The sequence below is a fragment of the Rutidosis leptorrhynchoides genome, unplaced genomic scaffold (genome assembly GCF_046630445.1).
Source record: "Rutidosis leptorrhynchoides isolate AG116_Rl617_1_P2 unplaced genomic scaffold, CSIRO_AGI_Rlap_v1 contig496, whole genome shotgun sequence".
In the NCBI taxonomy this organism is placed as follows: domain Eukaryota; kingdom Viridiplantae; phylum Streptophyta; class Magnoliopsida; order Asterales; family Asteraceae; genus Rutidosis; species Rutidosis leptorrhynchoides.
Window position 1 is genome coordinate 37,966 of NW_027266726.1, and position 19,739 is coordinate 57,704.

At 35.7% G+C, this 19,739-nt stretch overlaps 3 protein-coding genes across 3 annotated transcripts; 2 read left to right on the forward strand and 1 right to left on the reverse strand.

The window, feature by feature from the left end:
* The first annotated feature begins 2,967 nt into the window (after nucleotides 1-2,967).
* LOC139884049 (phenolic glucoside malonyltransferase 1-like) lies at nucleotides 2,968-3,512 on the forward strand. The gene is made up of 2 exons (XM_071868130.1): nucleotides 2,968-3,163; nucleotides 3,253-3,512. The coding sequence occupies exons 1-2, from the start codon at nucleotides 2,968-2,970 to the stop codon at nucleotides 3,510-3,512; spliced, it is 456 nt and encodes a 151-aa protein (XP_071724231.1).
* Nucleotides 3,513-15,176: 11,664 nt separating this feature from the next.
* Nucleotides 15,177-16,570, reverse strand: LOC139884050 (coumaroyl-CoA:anthocyanidin 3-O-glucoside-6''-O-coumaroyltransferase 1-like). Its single transcript, XM_071868132.1, has 2 exons — nucleotides 15,886-16,570; nucleotides 15,177-15,679 (listed from the first exon to the last, which is right to left on the reverse strand). Exons 1-2 carry the CDS (start codon nucleotides 16,568-16,570, stop codon nucleotides 15,177-15,179), a joined length of 1,188 nt encoding a protein of 395 aa, XP_071724233.1.
* Nucleotides 16,571-16,805: 235 nt separating this feature from the next.
* Nucleotides 16,806-17,519, forward strand: LOC139884051 (transcription factor MYB102-like; the record flags this gene model as incomplete). Its single annotated transcript, XM_071868133.1, has 1 exon — nucleotides 16,806-17,519. A coding segment is annotated over one exon (714 nt), but the record flags the coding sequence as incomplete, so codon positions are not given.
* Between the last annotated feature and the right edge of the window lie 2,220 nt (nucleotides 17,520-19,739).

A 19,739-nucleotide genomic window follows, 5' to 3' on the forward strand; every position in this document is an offset into this window, starting at 1 on the left:
CCAAACCCCTGTATCTCTGGACGGAAAAACGACGCCCTTCCTCTCCTTCGTCAAACTATAATGTTTTTCAGTTTCACACTTTACCGCCGAAATTATATTCTCTAGTAGGGTTTAAAATTTACGATCAAACAAGTTAGAGTTGAGAGAGATTATGTTTCAGAGGACGAGGGAAGAGACGACAATATGAACGAATAACAAGACGGCGACAAACAAAACAACAAGGATCAAAGTTACGATCAAAGTCCTTACTCGTTTCGTTAAAACTTAAAACTCATCAACTGGTAGCATTGTTTAATGTTGCCGAAAATTGGGTGATATCACATGCTATGTTGCACAAATATGACAATTTGGATGCTGTTTCGCGATTCTTAAATGTGAAACGTGAAAAGGCAATTCGAAAACGTTTCTTAAAAAATGATGAAAAAACGTCTTTTTGTTTATTATTGTACTCCCTCCATTCCAATCCAAAAATCACTTTTTAAATATTCCAAAACAATTATCCGCTTCATAAAACAAGACAATTATTTCATATATTATCTTTATTTGTTATTAGTTAATTAGATTGACTTTATGCACGGTCTTAGAATATCCTCATTGTTAAGACCAATTTTTGATATCGAGTTGTACCAAAAGACACCTATATAGAAATGTAAAAAGTTTGGGTTTAAAAAATTTTGGGTTCAATTTTTCCATTGCATAACTCAACTTCTCGCATCCCAAATTATTTATTTTATAAAAAAATAAAATTAATGAAAAATAATTGATTGGCAAAAAGAGGTTGTGATCCTACTTTTTAATGTTAAAATATAACTTGGATTTTGGAGAGGGGAACCCTGGAAAAAGAGCTTGAAAAAGAAAAATTTGGATTATAAGTTGACATCCCAACTTTCTCCTCCATTACAAGTTGAGCTCCAATTTTAATCTCAAATTCATTTGAGTTCTACAATGGAGATGGTCTTATTCTATGTTGGGGTAATTTAGTTTAAAATAATTTTTCAATCATTATGTGTGAAAACTGCTTTTGGACAATTAAATTGGAATTGAGGGAGTATATTGTTCAGTCGATCTGTGTTGAGTTAAATGTAATCATAGTTGTTAGTCTTGAGTTGTAAGTATCCCGCGATACACAATATAAATCCTACAATTCGACATTTTTTATGTTAAAACGAGCGTATCAAAGGGCCGTATCCTTTTTCGCTCTATATCCTATTTGAATCCCGCGATTCAATGGTGTGATTCGGTATTTTTTACGATACAAACGATACACCGACAAATTATTTTTAAATAAATTCAGTATTTTCCTTAAAATCGAATGGGTTTAAGGTCCTTACACTCAATGTCAAAAAAATAGGCCCGAAAACTATTAATGATATTAATTAATATTAAAGTTATTCTATTGATTAGGCATTTCCTCAATAGAGAGGTCATAAATTCGTCTCTAATGGAAGAGGATTGTGGATGGGTAGTTTGTATTAGAAATTTATCAAACATAAGTAAATAATGGTAGATGTCAAAGAGATTGAAGATGTGGTTGATGCATTTAATAAAGATGTTGAAGCCTTTATTATTTTGAATGATGGTGATGAAAATATCAATCTTAAAGATGATTAAAAGATTTAGAGATGAATTAAAAGATATTTCTTCCGTCTCAAAATACATGATGTTTTTGGGTTTTTAGATTTATTCATATGTATATGTATTTAGTTAAGATTCTTCATTAGATACATGTTTATGTGAATGAACCTAACAATTCAAAACATCATGTATTTTGAGACAAAGATAGTAGTATAGTAGATTGACGATTTAGCAATATTTTTAATAATATTTTGATGTAAATGAATTTGGATATGATACATCGATATGATTCTTACAAATTAATTATATTATAGTAATTTTTATGAATTATATCATGATAGATGATTCATGTTAATTATTTTCTCACTTACTTAATATTAGTATGTAATGTATCTTTTATATTATATATTTTAAATTTATAAAAAACTATGTCTCGTATCCTAAGATAAATTCCAAAATATAAATCTCGATAAAATATCGAAAAAACGATAGGCAAAACGCATCCTCATTCAACAACTATAGTACACAATCTAATACCAAGTTGCATAATTGCATCGATATATGTAAAAGTATACTTCAACATTTTGGCTGGCAGTTCTAGAGTGATAATAGAATTCAGATTAAAATATAGTTGAACAGAAAAACGAATTTAAAACATTATTTGACATTTCTCCCTGCAGGTTCAATCTCAACTTTAAAATTCGAACACTATATTGGGATGTCACTTGTCAACTTGATCTATAATTAATTAACAACCTGGAGAAATTCCTAGTGGGCTTATTTTAGTATTAGCAGATTAATTACACTTACAATTTTAAGGGCTAATATTGGAATCACGGATCTCATCAAACAACTCATCCAGTTCAAATAAAAGAATTAGAAAAATCATACTACCTCCGTCCCAAAATAAATACAAACTTTTACATGCAAATCTATTTTGACAAAATAGATACAAACTTTTACATGCAAATTTATTTTGGGACGGAAGTAGTAATTATTAAAATCCTAGCTACTCATAGATCATATTGCATACTCTTCAAATTTGAAACACTGCTGATTTGTGCCTCAATATATACATGATGCATTCTCGATCATGGTCAGAAGGAGTTGCAATGGAACTTGAAATGGAAATCATTGATGAATTCCGAGTGGCTCCACCACCAGGATCTCACAAGATTCTCTCTGTCTCTCACGTTCTTCGACCTTTTGGCATTTAACACTCATAAAAATACCTTTAAATTCATATTTTCTCCTACGCATACCCTCAATCTCTCGACGAATTCATGGAAACAACCATCCCTTCCCTCAAATCTTCTCTCTCACTCACCTTACGGTACTTCTACCCTTTAATTCATATTCTCCTCCGCATACCCTCAATCTCTCGACGAATTCATGGAAACAACCATCCCTTCCCTCAAATCTTCTCTCTCACTCACCTTACGGTACTTCTACCCTTTTGTTTCCAGCCTCATCGTCCCTCCAGCACCACAAAAGCCATACTTTCTATTCGACGAAGGGAATTCCGTTCCTTTCACGGTCGTTCAATTTTCAGGACATTTCAATGATGTCATAAGGGATCGGGCAAAAGGTGCTAGAGTTTTGCACACCTTTGCTTCGTCTATGCCCCCACACGAGTGTCGACTCCTGATGGTACACGAGTGGCTTCTCTTTTTGCAGTTCAAGTTACCCTTTTCCCGAATCAAGGAATCTGCATTGGGGTCGGGTTTGATCATGTTGTAGCCGATGGAAAGTCATTTCTAGACTTCATCAAATCATGGGCTGTTGTATGCAGATCCAAAGGTGTCACGAGAATAGATAAGTTCTTGATGCCATCTTTTAATAGTGATTCAACTGAAGATCCTTTTGAGCTAGAATCTAAGCAGCTGCAAAAGTGGCAGGATCATTACTCGAGAGATAAAGGACATGTGTTGGAGTAGGTCATCTCAAGGTGCTTGAGGTCATTGAAGCACAGGCTGCAGCTGGGAAGAAAGAAAAGGAGAAATTGAAAGCTAGAGATAACTTCCAGCAGAAGTCATCTAACTTGAAGAAGAAGCAGTCGACAGAAAACAAGCCCGTCTTCGACAATTCAATTGTGGAAAGTTCTACAAGATGCTAGTGGAGTTTTCAAAGAAGATTGAAGCAAAACAGTGCATGAAAAGGTCGAGCAGTGTTGAAGAAAAATGTTTCTGCAGAAAGGACGAAACTGCACACCGTTCAAAACAGGAGGACTTGGTTGTACCTGCAGGAAAACTCGAGGACTCGGGTGGAGTTTTAGAAAAGCTCTCGACGGAATTCACTGCAAACGATCTGCGGACCGACCGGAGCAAAGTCGGAGGTCGTGGCTTATGCCAAAATGCTCAGGAAGATGTCGCCTATAACACTTCTAAGAGCAATTGTCCAGCAATTCCCTAAATCGAAAAGCCCCAAATCGGTTAGGGTTCTATCTTTATTTTTCAGTCTAAGTCGTTAATTTCTGCAGTTTTCAATAAATTAGTTTGATGGGTAGCTTCGTCTTGTTGAAACGAAGAAGTTGGTATGCTCAATTTTGTCTGGGATAGACTGGAAGTTATAATGTGTGTTCGAGTTGTTCTGTGAAGAACGAAAATCAAGCATTGTCAGTTTAAGGCATGGCAGCTGTGTTTGTTGACGGAAAAATGTTGAGAACACTCCATTGAAGGAGGCTGAAGGTTTAAACTGAAGTTCTAAGGCGATCGTGAAATGGGTCTGTAGCTAAGAGAAAGCTTGGCCGTCAAGCAAACGGCGAAATTCAAATTTCATTGTTGTTTTTGTTAAAGTTGAAGTTCAGTGAAGTTGTTAGAAGTAGGTAGATGAAGTTAAGAAGAAGATTCAACCATGATTGAGCTCAGAACAAAAGTCAACCCGAAAGTCAACAAAAATGGCTTTTTCGCAAGGAAGAAGACGAAGTACAGTCTGCTCATTTTTACTGTTTACAGTGTGGATTTACTCAGATATACTTTGTGACCAAGTCAAGAGGTTAATTACAGTTGTATTAGGAGAAAAAAAACGAAATTGTGTGGGAGAATACCACTTTTAGTTTTCACTTTATGGTTTCTGATTTTCTAAAAATTCAGGCTGTATTTTGCTTTCCCTTTTCAAGTAGGACGTCGAGCATGTTCGACCCTATATATAGAGTCATTCTGTTATTTTGGAAAACAAGTTAAGTGGGCGTTCAATACAAGATAATTGAAATCAGAAATTGAAATCGCCATTTTTCTTCATTTTTACAGTTTTAAAAGCTTGGTTGCATTGGTGAGAGAAGCCATAGATTACCCAAAAACCGAAATTAGTTTTCCTAGGATCCAAACAATTTAGATACCAACATTAAGCCTTAGATTTAAGTTTAGCATCAAATCGTTCACAAAATGGATATAATTACAATCCTGTTTTTAGTTTAAGTTTCTTTAATCTTCGTTTTCTTCATTTTGTTTTTCTGGGCTGTATTTGTTTCAACTGCTGTGCTTCTCTTACTGTGAGCACAGGTTTACCTTTAGCTTCTGTTTTACTGAGCTGTGATTGGCAGTGTCTTCGTCCTGTGGTCACGGTCTCAGAGCCTACTCCAACAGTGCTATCAGAGCCTGTAAGCACAGGAGGGCACCAACAACATGAAAGCCAAACATTGATGTTTAATCACCTTTATGGGGAAAAAGTATGGTCTACTTTTGTATTGAAAAGAACCCATATCAACAAACTGAAACAGTTTATCTTAAACAATAGCACTAATAATATTAGCGATTTATCTTCCTTTGTGGTAACATGTTCTTTTATGTGGGTATGTATGATCAAATCTATGGAAGCTAGTTGTGACAAAGGCAACGATGAGATATGCCGTATTTGTTTTCCGACAGACTGTAGGAAGTGAATCAATGGTATTCCTTCGACATATTTCGGCAATTGCTTAGTAGCATGTTCCGCTGATGTTAAGAGAAGTGAGGTAGTTGCATCTAATGGGCTTATTGCTACAACAAGAGCTTTAGGAAGTGTCATTAAAGAATTGTAGAGTGACGGATCATTGATAGCCACAGAGAAGACGGTCATCACAAGGGATGAACAAATTCTGGGAGCTGCGCATGTACTCTTAGTTCTAAGTTCTCCTAAATTTTCAACTTACAGCAGAGGCGGAGGCACGTATATTAGGGTAGTGTCATATGACACCACCAAGTTTTAAAAGAAATTCAAAATAATCCTTATATTTTTTAATGAGTTAAAACTAACCCAAATTTTTGAACCCACAAAATTTGAAGTGTACAGTTATAACTATATAAAAGTACAAATTATAAGGACCTAATACTAAATTTATATTTATGAACCCACTGTCGTCGGGTCCTGGCTCCGCCACTAACTTACAAGATAGAGTTTGGTGATAGAGAATTGAGTGTTAAATTAGAATGATGTATTTTATTCGATAGCAAGATATCTCTTTATATACAAAGAGAGGTGAACTTATAATACAGTTATAATACCTAACTAATTAATGATTATATCTAATGCAAATTCTAATACAGATAGGGAATTTGAATTAGTGGATTGGATTGGGCTTAGTGGATGTTGATTTGAGCTGAAGCCCATATGCTATTATTCCCCCTCAAACAGGCTGGCGTCTACGCAGCCCAAATTTGAACTTCAGCAGCTCAAATCGAGCTCTTGGCAGAGACTTCGTCAAGGTATATGCCGTTTGATCATCGCCGGAGATATGAGACACCCAAAGAGCGCCAGCTTGGACTTGGTCACGAATGAAGTGAAAATCGATGGCGATGTGCTTCATACGCGAATGAAAAACTGGGTTATAAGCCAGCTGAGTCGCACCCACGTTGTCACAATAAATGACGGGTGCGCGAGGAAGATGATGATTGAGTTCAGCAAGCAAATTACAAATCCAATTAAGCTCAGCAACATTATTAGCAACGGATTAGTATTCAGCCTCAGTTGAAGAAAGAGCAACGGACCTCTACTTTTTCGAACTCCAAGAAATTGGATTGCGTCCGAGGAAGATGAATTGTTACACCCTAAATATTAATTTGTTGGACATAGAATTTTTAATTAATATCATGCATACATGCATTCATCATATTATAAGACGCACGATTAGAATTAAACGATATTGTGACATTACGTGCATTATTGAAGTGTTATATTAAATATATATATATATATGCATGTTCCCGGAAGCTACTAGCTTCCATTTTAATAATAATAATAATATAATACACATATATATGTTACTTTTGACCATAGCAGATAGGAACAAAAATAAATAAATAAATAAATAAAACCACGAGAAGCTTCTAGCTTCCCTTTAAAAATAATAAAAAATAATAATATAATAATATATGTAATATATATATGTTCCCACGATCATGATTTAACAAAAGAAAAAATAATTAATTATATAGATAGAGACAAAGGAGCAGACGAGAAAACAAAAGAAAAAAGAAAGAAAGAAACAGAGGAAGAACAGAAAAAAGAGAAAGTTAAAAAAAAAAAAAAAAAAAAACCAGTCAGCTCGAGTGAGTGGAAAAAATATATACTATGCATCTTTATGTACTAGTATAATTGAGCATATATATAGAGTGCGTGGAGAAGATGGAATTTAGTGCTTGATTTTATTTTCGTTTTGGAAGATTGAAGCTTCAAAAAATAATGATCTTTAATTTTTAATAAATTAATTTAATTTTTGTATTATATTATTGAGAGTAAATATTTTAATTATTTTTTTAAGTTAAGATTAATTAATCTTAAAATCAAATGAATTAATAGGTGATTTTATGAATCGAAGGTAATCATAATTAATCTAATTAATAGTCTCTTATTTTTATTAAAGATCTTTATTCCTTAATAAATTAGTTTAAATTTTGTAATATAGTATTTTATTTGTTTAATTAGGTTAAGTTAAATTAATTTTGAAATCAACTTGTTTGGTGTATGATTTTGTGACTTGAAATTTTTGTGTGTTAGAAATTATAAAAATATTTAGACTTGAGTACTTGCATATTATATATGTTTCAATAGGGCTTTATAGCTTTATAAATGTATTCTGGCAAGGTTATATGATAAATTTTCTTGATATATAGGGTTGAGTGCATTGAAAATGATATTAGCTTGCATTTCATGCATTCACGACATTTCATATAGAATTATTGGTCGTTATTAATTATCGAGAATTGTTATAATAATATTAATATTATAGGTGACGGAGATCGAGCAGGTGACCATACTTGAGTGGTCCCAGATTGTAGTGCATTTTGGGGAGGTAAGTACCGTATATAAGATACTACGTAATATAACGGTTTTCAAATAAACCGTTGTCTTAAGTATTTCCTTAATGATAAATTACTATAGTATATGATTGGGTTTGGGAAACGTTATTTTGAATTGATATTTGAGGAAATGTGATAGTTTTCTATGTTATTGTCGAAATATATTTGAAAATTTGATTTGATTCACCATGAATTGTGATGTCCTATATGTATAATATCGAGATATTTTGAAAACTTGATTTGAGTTCACATTGGTTTTTGAACCGTGATTCGACTTAAAAATGATTATTTTGAGAGATTCAAGACTTGATTGGATTGTCATATGTGTAGGATATGGCCGTATACCGAGTTTAGGACTATCTAGTTTTGGGTCCTGTCACTTGCTATCATTGAGGATAGAGTGACCGATTCGTAATGATGACGGGCCCACGGTGAGGCCAAAGGTTGCGCACCTAAGCCAAAAGACGTGGTGGCGTGTCATTACTCGTACCTAGACATGTTCTAGGGAGCACGTGCCATGAAGATTAACCCGTGATAAGAGGTTGTGATTTTATTAAGATTTGAAATCGAATTTATATTGTGATTTAATTAACTTATTATGGGATCGTATTTTGACGAACTACACTTTGTGAAATTGATATTTGGGAGTATTCAATATTTTTTCAATTATATGATAAATCGATTTGTAATTTCACATATGGTTTCAAAACAGTTTTTATAACTGTTTTGGAGATTACTTGGGATTATAATTTATTAGACTATGGTTATATTGCTTAATATATTATATTCGGTACTTACTGAGTGGCCCCCACTCACCCAAAAATATATATTTCTTTTCAGATTTTGCAGGACTAGGTTCCATACTCTAGATTCGTCTACTCGAGGACTTTCTCCAGGAGTTTTAGGATCTTCCTTTTTGGTATATCCCCTATGTACATTAGTAGTCTAGACTTGTAAATTATCCATGTAAACTTTTGAAATTAGTGTAACTCCGTGTTGGTAGAACTTGATTGTATGACTTGCGATTTCTGGCTTGTGGGATTGTTGTTGGCATAGATGTTATAATGCCGATTTTTGTTTTAAGTCGGAAGTCGATTTGTGATTATTAAACCTTATTGTTGGTTATTCTTGGACGGAATTTTGTATTTTGAGGCTGGTCGTATTTCCATGGTTGAATGGATTACGACGCCGGTTATGACGTGGGTTTGGATCGTGACAATGTAGGCGCCCGTTGACTAAAAATGATCCCTGTCACCAGCCCAATCTGCGTCGAAATAGGCTTGCAGCAACTGAGACGTCGACTGATCAGCGAAAGCATGAAGACTGGAATTCGAAGCTTGGTGTAGCTGAATGTCGTCATCTATGGTACCAGCAAGATAACGTAGGAGGTGTTTCACAGCCTACCAATGATCGGTTGTCGGAAAGTGAGTAAGCTGAGATAGCTTATTGACAGCAAAAGCAACATCCGGACGAGTGAGCAGCAGGTATTGTAAACTTCCCACAATTTGTCTGTATTCTATAGAATCAGATAGTGTCGTCCCTGAAGTTAGTGTCAGAGTCGGTGAACTGGCCATGGGTGTGCATATTAGGCGTAAGTCTGTCATATGTGTATGATGAAGTAGATCTTGAATGTATTTCTTTTGAGATAGAAGCAGACCATCAGAATTCAGAATAACTTCAATCCCTAGAAAGTAATGTAGAGTCCCTAAGTCCTTGATAGAAAACTTAACAGCTAGGAGAGCAATGTAGTTTTCAATTAGTGGAGAGTTGCTTCCTGTGATAATAACATCATCGACATAGACCACGTGAATAATAGTACCAACATCCGAGTTAAGGATAAATAGAGAAGCATCAGAATAAGAATTTTTAAATCCAGTATCAATAAGAAACTGCCGCAAGGCTTGGTACCAGGCTTGCGGAGCTTGCTTCAAGCCATAAATAGCTTTTCTGAGATGACAGACATAGGTAGGATTGTCGGAGTCCGTGAAACCAGGCGGTTGCGACATGTAGACATTTTCAGCTAGGGGTCCTTGTAAAAATACGTTATTCACGTCAAGTTACTTTAGAGACCAACCATTTGTATGGGCAAGAGTAAGAACAATACGAATGGTTGTAGGTTTTACAACTGTACTGAATGTTTCTTGAAAATCAATTCCAGGTCGCTGATGAAAGCCTTTGGCGACCAATCTGGCTTTATAGCAATGAATCGTGCCATCTGAGTTCCGTTTCACCCAAAAAACCCATTTGCAGCCAACAACATTGCGTGCTTTATCTGGTGGAACGAGAGTCCAGGTACCATTTTTTATTAAAGCGTTAAATTCCTCTGCACATGCTTGTCTCCAATGCGAATGTTTAAGTGCTTGTGTGATTGTTGTAGGTTCAAAGTCAAGGCTGGTCTGCAGTTGAGTCGATAAACATAGCTTCTGAATTGGCTTGACGATATTATTCTTGCTACGGATGACCATATTATGTGAGTTTTGAACCTGATTGTCCACTGCTTGTGACGGAGGAGCTGATACAGCAACATTCTCGTCCTGAATGGACGACTGCAAGAGTGAGGCTGCAGCAAGTGCAGCAGCGGCTTGCGGCAATGGTAAGTCAGCCACATTCTCAAGATTATTTTGCATTAAGTCACTAGTAACTGCAGGAACAAAATTAACAGGGTTAGCAATTTTAGGTGAAGCTACGAGTGACGGAGCTGAAAACGCAGGCACTGGGACAGACACAAAGACTACAGGAGGTATCCAGAGAGCTGCTGAGTAATCAGGTAAGTGAACTGGCTGTTTTGATAATTCTTTATATGGAAAAACCGACTCGATGAATTTGACATGACGAGACACATATAATTGATCAGTAGAATTGTCATAAAAATGGTAGGCACTTTGGGAGGGCAAGTAACCTAGGAATAGACATGTTTGGATCTAGATTCAAGCTTGTGTTGAGTGTATGGCCTGAGCCATGGATAACATAGGCAACCAAACACTCGAAGGCGGGACAGATTTGGTTTGTGTCTAAATAGGCTGGTATACAGACTTACCATGTTGAGATTGGGTGAGGGCATTCTATTTATAAGGTAGACAGAAGTACAAAAACTATGTGACTAAAATTAAATAGGAATAGATGCATGAGAAAGTAAAGTAAGCCCAATTTCCACAATATGCATGTGTTTTCGTTCTGAAATTCCATTGTGTTCTGGACTGTGTGGTGGAGTAATCTGAAAAGAAATTCCAGCCATGGCTAGAAAATCTTTTAAAGCGATGTACTCTCCATCATTATCAGAATACAAGGTTTTAATTTTGAGATCAAAGAAATTTTCGACTAGACTCTTAAAACGAAGAAATACATCTTTAACCTCAAATTTAACTTTAAGTGGGTAAAAACAAGTATATCTCGTGTAATGGTCAACAAAAATTACATAATATTTGAAATTATCATATGATAATGCAAAAGATGTCCAGACATCAGAAAATATGATTTCCAGAGGTTTGGTGGAAGAAAGAGACGATTTTGAAAAAGGTAATTTGTGGCTCTTATTAATTAAACATGAGTGTCAATGTAAATTGCAATTGATAGATTTTGACGAAAAACTAGAAGAGTCTAATATAGCTTTGACAATTGGTGATGCAGGATGTCCTAATCGTGCGTGCCAATTGACGGACGAAACTGATGACGCTGGAAAACTTGCCGGACAAGCAGTGACTGTAGATGACATTGGCCACTCGTAAACTCCATTCTTAGGTACGCCCTTGAGAATTTGATTCCCCGTTAAAATTTCCTTCACACAAAAATCAAAGGGTGAGAATTCGATTGCAACATTATTAGTTGCACATTACTGGTAAACAGACACCAAATTTTTCTTCATTTGAGGAACAAAAAGAACATTGTCAAGATTTAGATGCTTAGTAGATGTGTTTAAAGTAGTGTTTCTAATATGGCTAATAGAAAGACCTTTACAATCACCGATTATAATGTCATCAGGACCATTATATGTGTTATGCAGGGAGAGGTTGGCAAGATCCGTTGTGACGTGATGTGAGGCCCCTGTGTCAAGCAACCAGGACTATGAACCGGATGATGAAGATGCAGCAGCAAAATTGGCAGACGGTTGCCATGGAGCAGCTGGGGTTGTTGTCAGCGGAACAAGACGGACACTCGGGCAGTGTCTGGCACTATGTCTCTGCATGCTACAAATCTGACATTTACCTTGGTAACCTCGACATGCTCCTGTACGATTAGTTTGCTGATTATTGCTTGAATTCCATGTTTGTTGATTGCTTTGAGGTTGCTGAGTAGTATTTGTAAACCATGATTGGTTGTTCTGGTGAACAGATTGCTGAGAGTTTTGAGATCGAGGGTTAGGAGTTTGAGACCCTTGTGTACCCCAGGAACCAGTATTTTGATTGAAGGTGAAGATCCTACCCGAGGACCGGTTGGTGGAATTTGCAGTACCTGGAAAGTGAGCTGGGGAACTTGGCGGCATCTCAGATTCAGCAACAATGAGCTTTTCAAGCAGCTCATCAAAAGAAATCGGGCTATCCCTGGCATTGACATTTAGTTTAACCTGATTGTAACAATCATCTAAACCTGCTAAGACTTTGTCGGTAAGATCCTCAGGATCCATTGGAGATTTTGGATAGGCTAAGTGATCGACATGAACACGAATAGATTACATATAATCTATAATTGTCCATTTGGCCTTTGACAAACTTTATTAAGTTGTGCTTTGACCTGTTTGATTTTTCCACGCAAAGCTTTAGCATAGATCGCTTCAAGTTTGTCCCAAGCTTCCTTGGATGTGTTTTACTAATGAGATGAATGGTATGATGGTAGGACTCAAGGCTCCAGTGATGGCGCTAAGAATGAGACGATCTTGATGAACCCAAAACGAGTAAGCTGGGTTTGGGGTGGTGGATGGAGCGGTGGAGCTACTAGCCATGTTTGGGGCGGTGGAGCTATCAGTAGGAACAATTTGGGGTGGCTGAGGCTTTGTGTCATCAATGAAGCCGAGGAGGTCATAACCAATAAAGATTTATAGAATTGAAAGTGCCAAGCCATATAGTTTGATGAAGTGAGTTTGAGAGGAGCTTGTGTGATGGGATTAATGATGATGAGGTTTGATGAAGTGGTTGTCATGGCTATAGGATCGGACATGGTGACAAGCTGGGAAAAGAAAAAAAGAAACAATGTATTTTGGACGATTAGTCGTGTGGCTCTAATATCGTGATAGAATTGAGTGTTTAAACTAGAATGATGTATTTTATTCAATAGCAAGATACCTCTTTATATACAAAGAGAGGTGAACTTATAATACAATTTATAATACCTAACTACTTAAGGATTATATCTAATGCAAATTTTAATATAGATGGGGAATTGGAATTAGTGAATTGGATTGGGGTTAGTGGATGTTGATTTGAGCTGAAGCCCATGCTATTATTTGGTTGGGGGTTTTCAAAGAAGGTAGAACTTTCTCATCCTGGATTTCATAATTACATGTCTATGGTGGATTGTAAAGATGAGGAAGGTGGGATTGAGTTTGGACTGGAACTCAATAAAGCCAAAATGGATGCTTTTACCGAGCTTTTTTACAAGGAAACTGATAGAATGCACGAAAACATTGCACATACCAGCTGTTTGTGAAAATGTATAAATTTTGTGCAAATAATCTGTGCAATGTTGTTGTTGTCTATAACACGTCTCTTTTTACAAACCTTTGAAGCTATTGTGAATAATTGCATTCACGAAAAAATTTATGACCCTTAGGATTTCAATGTTCGAATAATCTAAGTTCACTGGTAATTTTTCCCCCAAAAAAAAAGGTAAATGCTTGATGATGAGTATGACCAAGACTAAAGTTGTAAAGAACAAAAGATGCTTGATGAAACCATAATCGGTGAGCAAAGTGACCTAAGAAGTGCTTATGAAGCTCTTAGAATGCTTGGAGTTCATTCAAATGAAGCCAGGAGATCTCAAAGGAAGCTGCATTGTGCTGAGATGGAGTTGAAACTGGCAAAACTGTAGAAAAAGCTGACGAGAGTACCGAGCCAACCGAAGCTAATATGGGAACCTAATTGACAAACATGAAAAAGTTACAGGAGCCGTCAGAATGAAGGATTAATATAATGGATTTGATGGATAACTGCTGGTTTGAAAATTCCATCTTTCGATAAAGTTTCACAACGACAATTTGATCCTACGTCTCCAGTTTTATATTCGATAGACTCCCTCAGATTTGCCGGATCTTTCTGTACCTGCATCAACAGCTCATATTGGAATCCTAATGAAATGTTTAGGAGGTCATTTCTCAAAGGCATTGTTGTTTTAGAATATTTGATTTCCTTAATGCTCAGTTGTAAAGAAATTTGTAAGTGCACAATCCTTTAGTAATTGTATTATGCATGACTGTCACTATTGAATACAAAGCTTAAAACAATTATATTAGGTTTCGATTCATATTTAGAATAGGTTTTGGTTTGGTTTTGATTCCGACTTGAATTTGTATTAATGAAGGATTCAGTTTGATTAAGTTTCGATTTATTTTCAAAATTAGATTTGGAATAAAGACGGTAAGGTTTACAAGTTTGGTTCTAGTTGATTTACGAAACGGGCTTGAATAAAGTTTTGTTTCGGCTCAAGATCTTAGTGTGAGTTTCGAATTAGAATTATATTTTCAGTTGATAATATTAACTTTCTTCAAAATCTTCAATTCTATCAGCAGTAGCAATGCAAAATCTCAAAATAAAGCTGCACGTCCCCGTAAAATGAGACCATCTGATCGTCGTCAAGTCATCAAAACATATTCCTACTGTCATAGTCATCGGGAATTTAAATTCCTACAAGTTTGGTCGAGTCGCGCCTGCTTTCTCCTCTGCTGCATCTGAGTTCTTCAAAAGAAACTTCTCTTAAACTGTCTATACATGCAAATTGAGGCCCCAAAATTGAAATCTATCGGCAGATCATTGATTGATTCCGTCCCTCACAATAATCCACAAGGAAAAAAAGAAATTTGCAATAGGGAATATCACATATAATGGCAAACGTTTTATTTGAAGAATTCCAGACTGGATAACTATTAAATAATGCCCGGGAATCTGATTAATCCGATTAAACTCGTTTACGTTGGATCGAAAAATTTGTAAGCATCATATGCTCATGTAAAACTTTCTTTATTTTCAAGAGAAACAAGGAAACAACACTCGCACAGCGGAAGGCACACTCTATAACAAAACGAGAACACTCATTATACAGCTGAATGATGAAAAACACATGTAATGTCATCAGGGCATTCAAACACTTAAATTCTGTATATGATAGAGTGTACTCTATTCAGAACAGCTTCAAGCCTTGATTGAAATGTTTAGTGAAAGAATCCATCTCGGCCTTTTTGAGTTCTAATGCAAACTCAATCCCACCTCCCTCATCTCTACACTCAGCAAAAGATACTGCATTTAATACAGATTCAAGATGAGGCATTTCTACCTTCTTCGGAAATCCCCAACCAAAATCTGTCTTGTAAACATTAAATTTAGGAGAACTCGCAACTGCCAATACAATTGCTGATCCAAAAACTTGTTTGTCGTCTGCCGTCGCCCACTTCTCCATTGTTCTCATCGCTCCATCCCTCTCCAAATCTTTTATGCATTTTCCGATTGCTCTTGCTGCAACAATAAGTCCATTATCTGAAATTAGCTCACTTCTCTTAACATCCGCGGAAAATCTAGCTACACAATTTCCGAAATATGTTGTCGTTATTCCGGCAATTCGATTTCTCAAGTCTCCTGCGATAGAAAGACAACACAACTTGTCGTTGCCGCCATCTTCACTTTCTACTGATTTGATAAAACATACCCACATAAAAGAGCATGTTACAGCAAAAGAAGATAAATGGACAATGTCATCAGTACTACTATTTGAAATATACTGTCTCACTTTCCGGATGAAGGATTGGTTTATTACGAAAGTTGACCGAACTTTGTCTTTGTCAATTAGGTGATCGGTTTTTCGGGCCTTTCATGACCATTATAACTCAAATTACGATCTTGCCACTTCCGCAACCATCTAGACTCAAGCTCATAAGGATCTTCAATTTCATCTCTATTAAACGACGGCATCAGGAACTTATCAACTTCAACAACACCATTGGATCGGCAGATGGAAGCCCATGATTTCATAAACTCGACAGCGGTCCTTCCATCGGCTACTGCGTGGTCAGTCCCGATCCCAATGCAAATACCCTGATTCGGAAACAGAGTAACTTGAACCGCAAGAGGAGAATCCACACGTGTGCCATCGGAAGACACTCGTGTGGGGGGCAAAGTCAGAGCAAAACTTCTCAAAAGTTTGACATCTTTTATGTCGTTACTTATGACATGATCAAACTCACCTGAACAATGAGCAACAGTGAAAGAAACGGCGCCGCCTTCCGTAAAGAGAATGTATGGCTTCTGTGGCGGTAGTGGGAGTATGAGATTGGAAACGAAAGGGTAGAAGTACTGCAAAGTCAAAGAGAGAGATGATTTGAGTAAAGGAATGGCCGTTTCAGCGAATTCGTGATGGGAGTGAGGGTATTCGTAAAAGAAGAGACGTTTGAAGGTAAATTTCTTAGATCTAATCAGGAAAGGAATGTCAAGGAAAGTAAGAGGCAGTCTCAAAGTAGAGGGGAGGGAGCCTGGTGGTGGAGCCACTCGGAATTCATCGATAATTTCTACCTTATGCTCCATTTAGAAATTCGAAATTTAGAGTTAAGATTGATCAAGATGCATGTTCATAGTGTGGATAAATAAGAAAGATTGATGAACTGGAGGATGAGTTGTTAGATAAGATTCGTAATTCTAATATTTTACATTGTCATCTATAGGTTGTTGGTTCAAGAATCGGACAAATGTTCTTTGAAACTAAAAATAAAAAGAATTCATAGAATAAATTAGTTGACAATAATTGTATGAATAATTCGAAATCAAGAATTATTGGAACACTCATATTAGGAAAAGATTATTGAAAAACGGAATTGATCCTGTCACACACGCTCCTCGGCTCGATCTCTTAGACCTCTCTTCAATTCTAACCTCAGCTTTGTGTAATCCTGCAATTCTCAATTTGTCAAACTTGTTAGGTACACACGAAGCCCTACTAAATCCTGAAATCTTGAGGGTAGTCAAAGCACTTACGACATTGAAGCAAGAAAACCCAGAAAATTTATTACATTATCTCCAACAAAACCAACTCTACAACAATAATAACTATTCTCAATCTCAAATCCAAACCCAATTAGTCCCAACAACCTCGCAACAACCAGCAAATAATAACAATCAGTACCAACCTCTATCGCAATCTAATGTTGGGGAATCTTCACACAACTTTAACTGCTCATCAATGAGTAATATTGTCACGAAAGGAAATTTAAATCCTAATGACCCGAACTACGAATATGGATGTTCGAATCCAACCGCTCCAGAGAACTCGAGTCTACAAGGATTAAACAACGGAAACTTGTATAATCAGAGTTTTAACTTTGATTCTCTGATGTCAACGCCTATATCGAGCCCCACTCCACTGAACTCATCGTCAACAAATAATTTGAATACTACTGAAGATGAAAGAGATAGCTATTGCAGCAGCTTGTTGAAGTTTGAGATTCCAGAGAGTTTAGATATTAGTGATTTTATGTAAAGACTGATATTGTAAGTTTAAATTATGGACCTCGTGGGGGTCATATTGTATTTTGTTTTAATTTATTGTTTATTTGTTTAATTTAGTAAATTATTTATTTATTTCTTCTTATAGATCCTGCATATCATTCCCTTCTATTTTTGCCATGGGAGAGTTTGTTATTTTTGTTGTTTATGTACGGCATTTTCCACATCTTCTTGGAGTCTATTCCATCAGACGTAATTTTTCCTTTCATTGAATTTGTCCAGACGGAATTGCAGTTTTTTATTGTCATATGGGTTTAAGTCTACACAACTCCTTTTTAAATAGATATCTTTATTTAAATTTAGCTAACTCATCTCGAGTTGTAATCTCATATACTCAATTTTTTAAATATCAATGAAATTACAAAGTTTAAGTAAAAAAAAAATGTACAGCCAATTCAAATAAAGATGCAAAAGATATACTATGACTTTTATTTCATTTATACCTGTTGATCCAAATGTGTACGTGCTAGCAAGACCTTGAGAATTACTACTATTATAGGAAAAAATATTGCTTATACTTTAAGAGAAAATGAAGATTTTGCACAATCACTCCTAGTAATTATGACCACAATATATAGATATCGGAGAGATTGGTCTTAGTTAAATTACTCCAATTATGTGAAAGACCATTGGTATTAAATAGCTAGATGCAAATACTTCAAAAATAATAATAATACACTGATGTTAGATTCTTAACTTTTAAATAAAAAAATCACTAAATTAATATCGATGCGGACATTCTACAATCATAAATTATTAATGGTAGAAAAACAAACGATTAACTTAAAAAGAAAAAGAAAACGATGCTCTATCCCAATTTGTAAAATATATAAGAAATATATTGAAAATTTCAATGTCCAAAGACAACAATGTAATATCAAATGAAGCTTAAAAATCTTCAATGAAAATTTCTCAATCTAACAATGAGCTTAGAATTTTGATAAGGATCGGTTAGAATTTTCTTTCCCGCGAAACTTGTTGAAGAGTTAAATGTTATTACTGTATCCATCATCGATTAATAGTCACATTTTTTAATAATCATATTATAAAAAATGTGGCTGTTAATTAAAAATGGAAGAAATACATTTTAGAATGATTGTAATTACATCATGTGGGGTTATAGAGATAAGGATCTATCAAATATTTAAATTTAGTCAAGTTGTTGCATCGAAATCTCTTTCTTATAACTTTTTTTTTCCAATTTTACTATTTAGTTCAAAAGTTGTATGCAAAGTGAGTGTGACATGTCAAGGAAAAAGTTCTTTCTAAATTACATCCAATTGAAAAAATTAGTTTAGTGGGTGGAGGATTATCAACACTTATAAGACACACCAAATATTGGTGCATCACCGATGTGAGATATATTAATACTCCCTCACACGAAAGGGCCCAACACGGGCACAGTTGGAACGTGGAGTTAAGACGGCCTAGGGCCAACACGCGCAGCACAGCTGGGATTCTAACACTAGAAACGGATTGAGCTCTGATACCATATAAATGGGCCTAACTCCAACCCAAAAAGCTAGCATAGTGAGCGGAGGATTGCCAACACTTATAAGACACATTAAACATTGGTGCCTCACCGATGTGGGATATATTAACACACACGCTCATTAATCGTGTTTTTCCATTGTAATCATTTCCATGAAGAAATCATGTAAATGGACGGCTTGCTAATGAAATATACTTACCAAATTAGTATAAATAAGTCATCCGAATGAACTTTTTGCTAGCTATATATGGAATTCAAGAAATTCTTAAGAATTTATTCGTATAAGTATGAGGGAGGATGTTGTAGCTGCAGTCTTCTCTTTGTGATTACAAAGAGACCGTTTATGTGACTCGAACTCGTGATCTTCAAGCCACAAATGAACAATCTTAACCGATTTCATCAAGACTTGCCCTCAAAATGATAGACGTCTAAATTTTGTAAATGCAAAGAGCATTTTGATTTACAAAGGCTTAAAGCATTTCGGGTACAAAGGCTTAAATCATTTCGGGGTCTACTTCTTCGAAAATGGATTGATCAATTTCTACAGGAAATTGATTGGTTGATCAAATTGTCTCGAGATCATTAAAACAAAAAGGTTATTGATGTCGTAGTTGGAATAAAATTTTCTATTTGGTTCTATGTACTTTTATACTCTCTTCGTCGTTACTTATAATTTATTGGAAAAATGATAATTAATTAAGA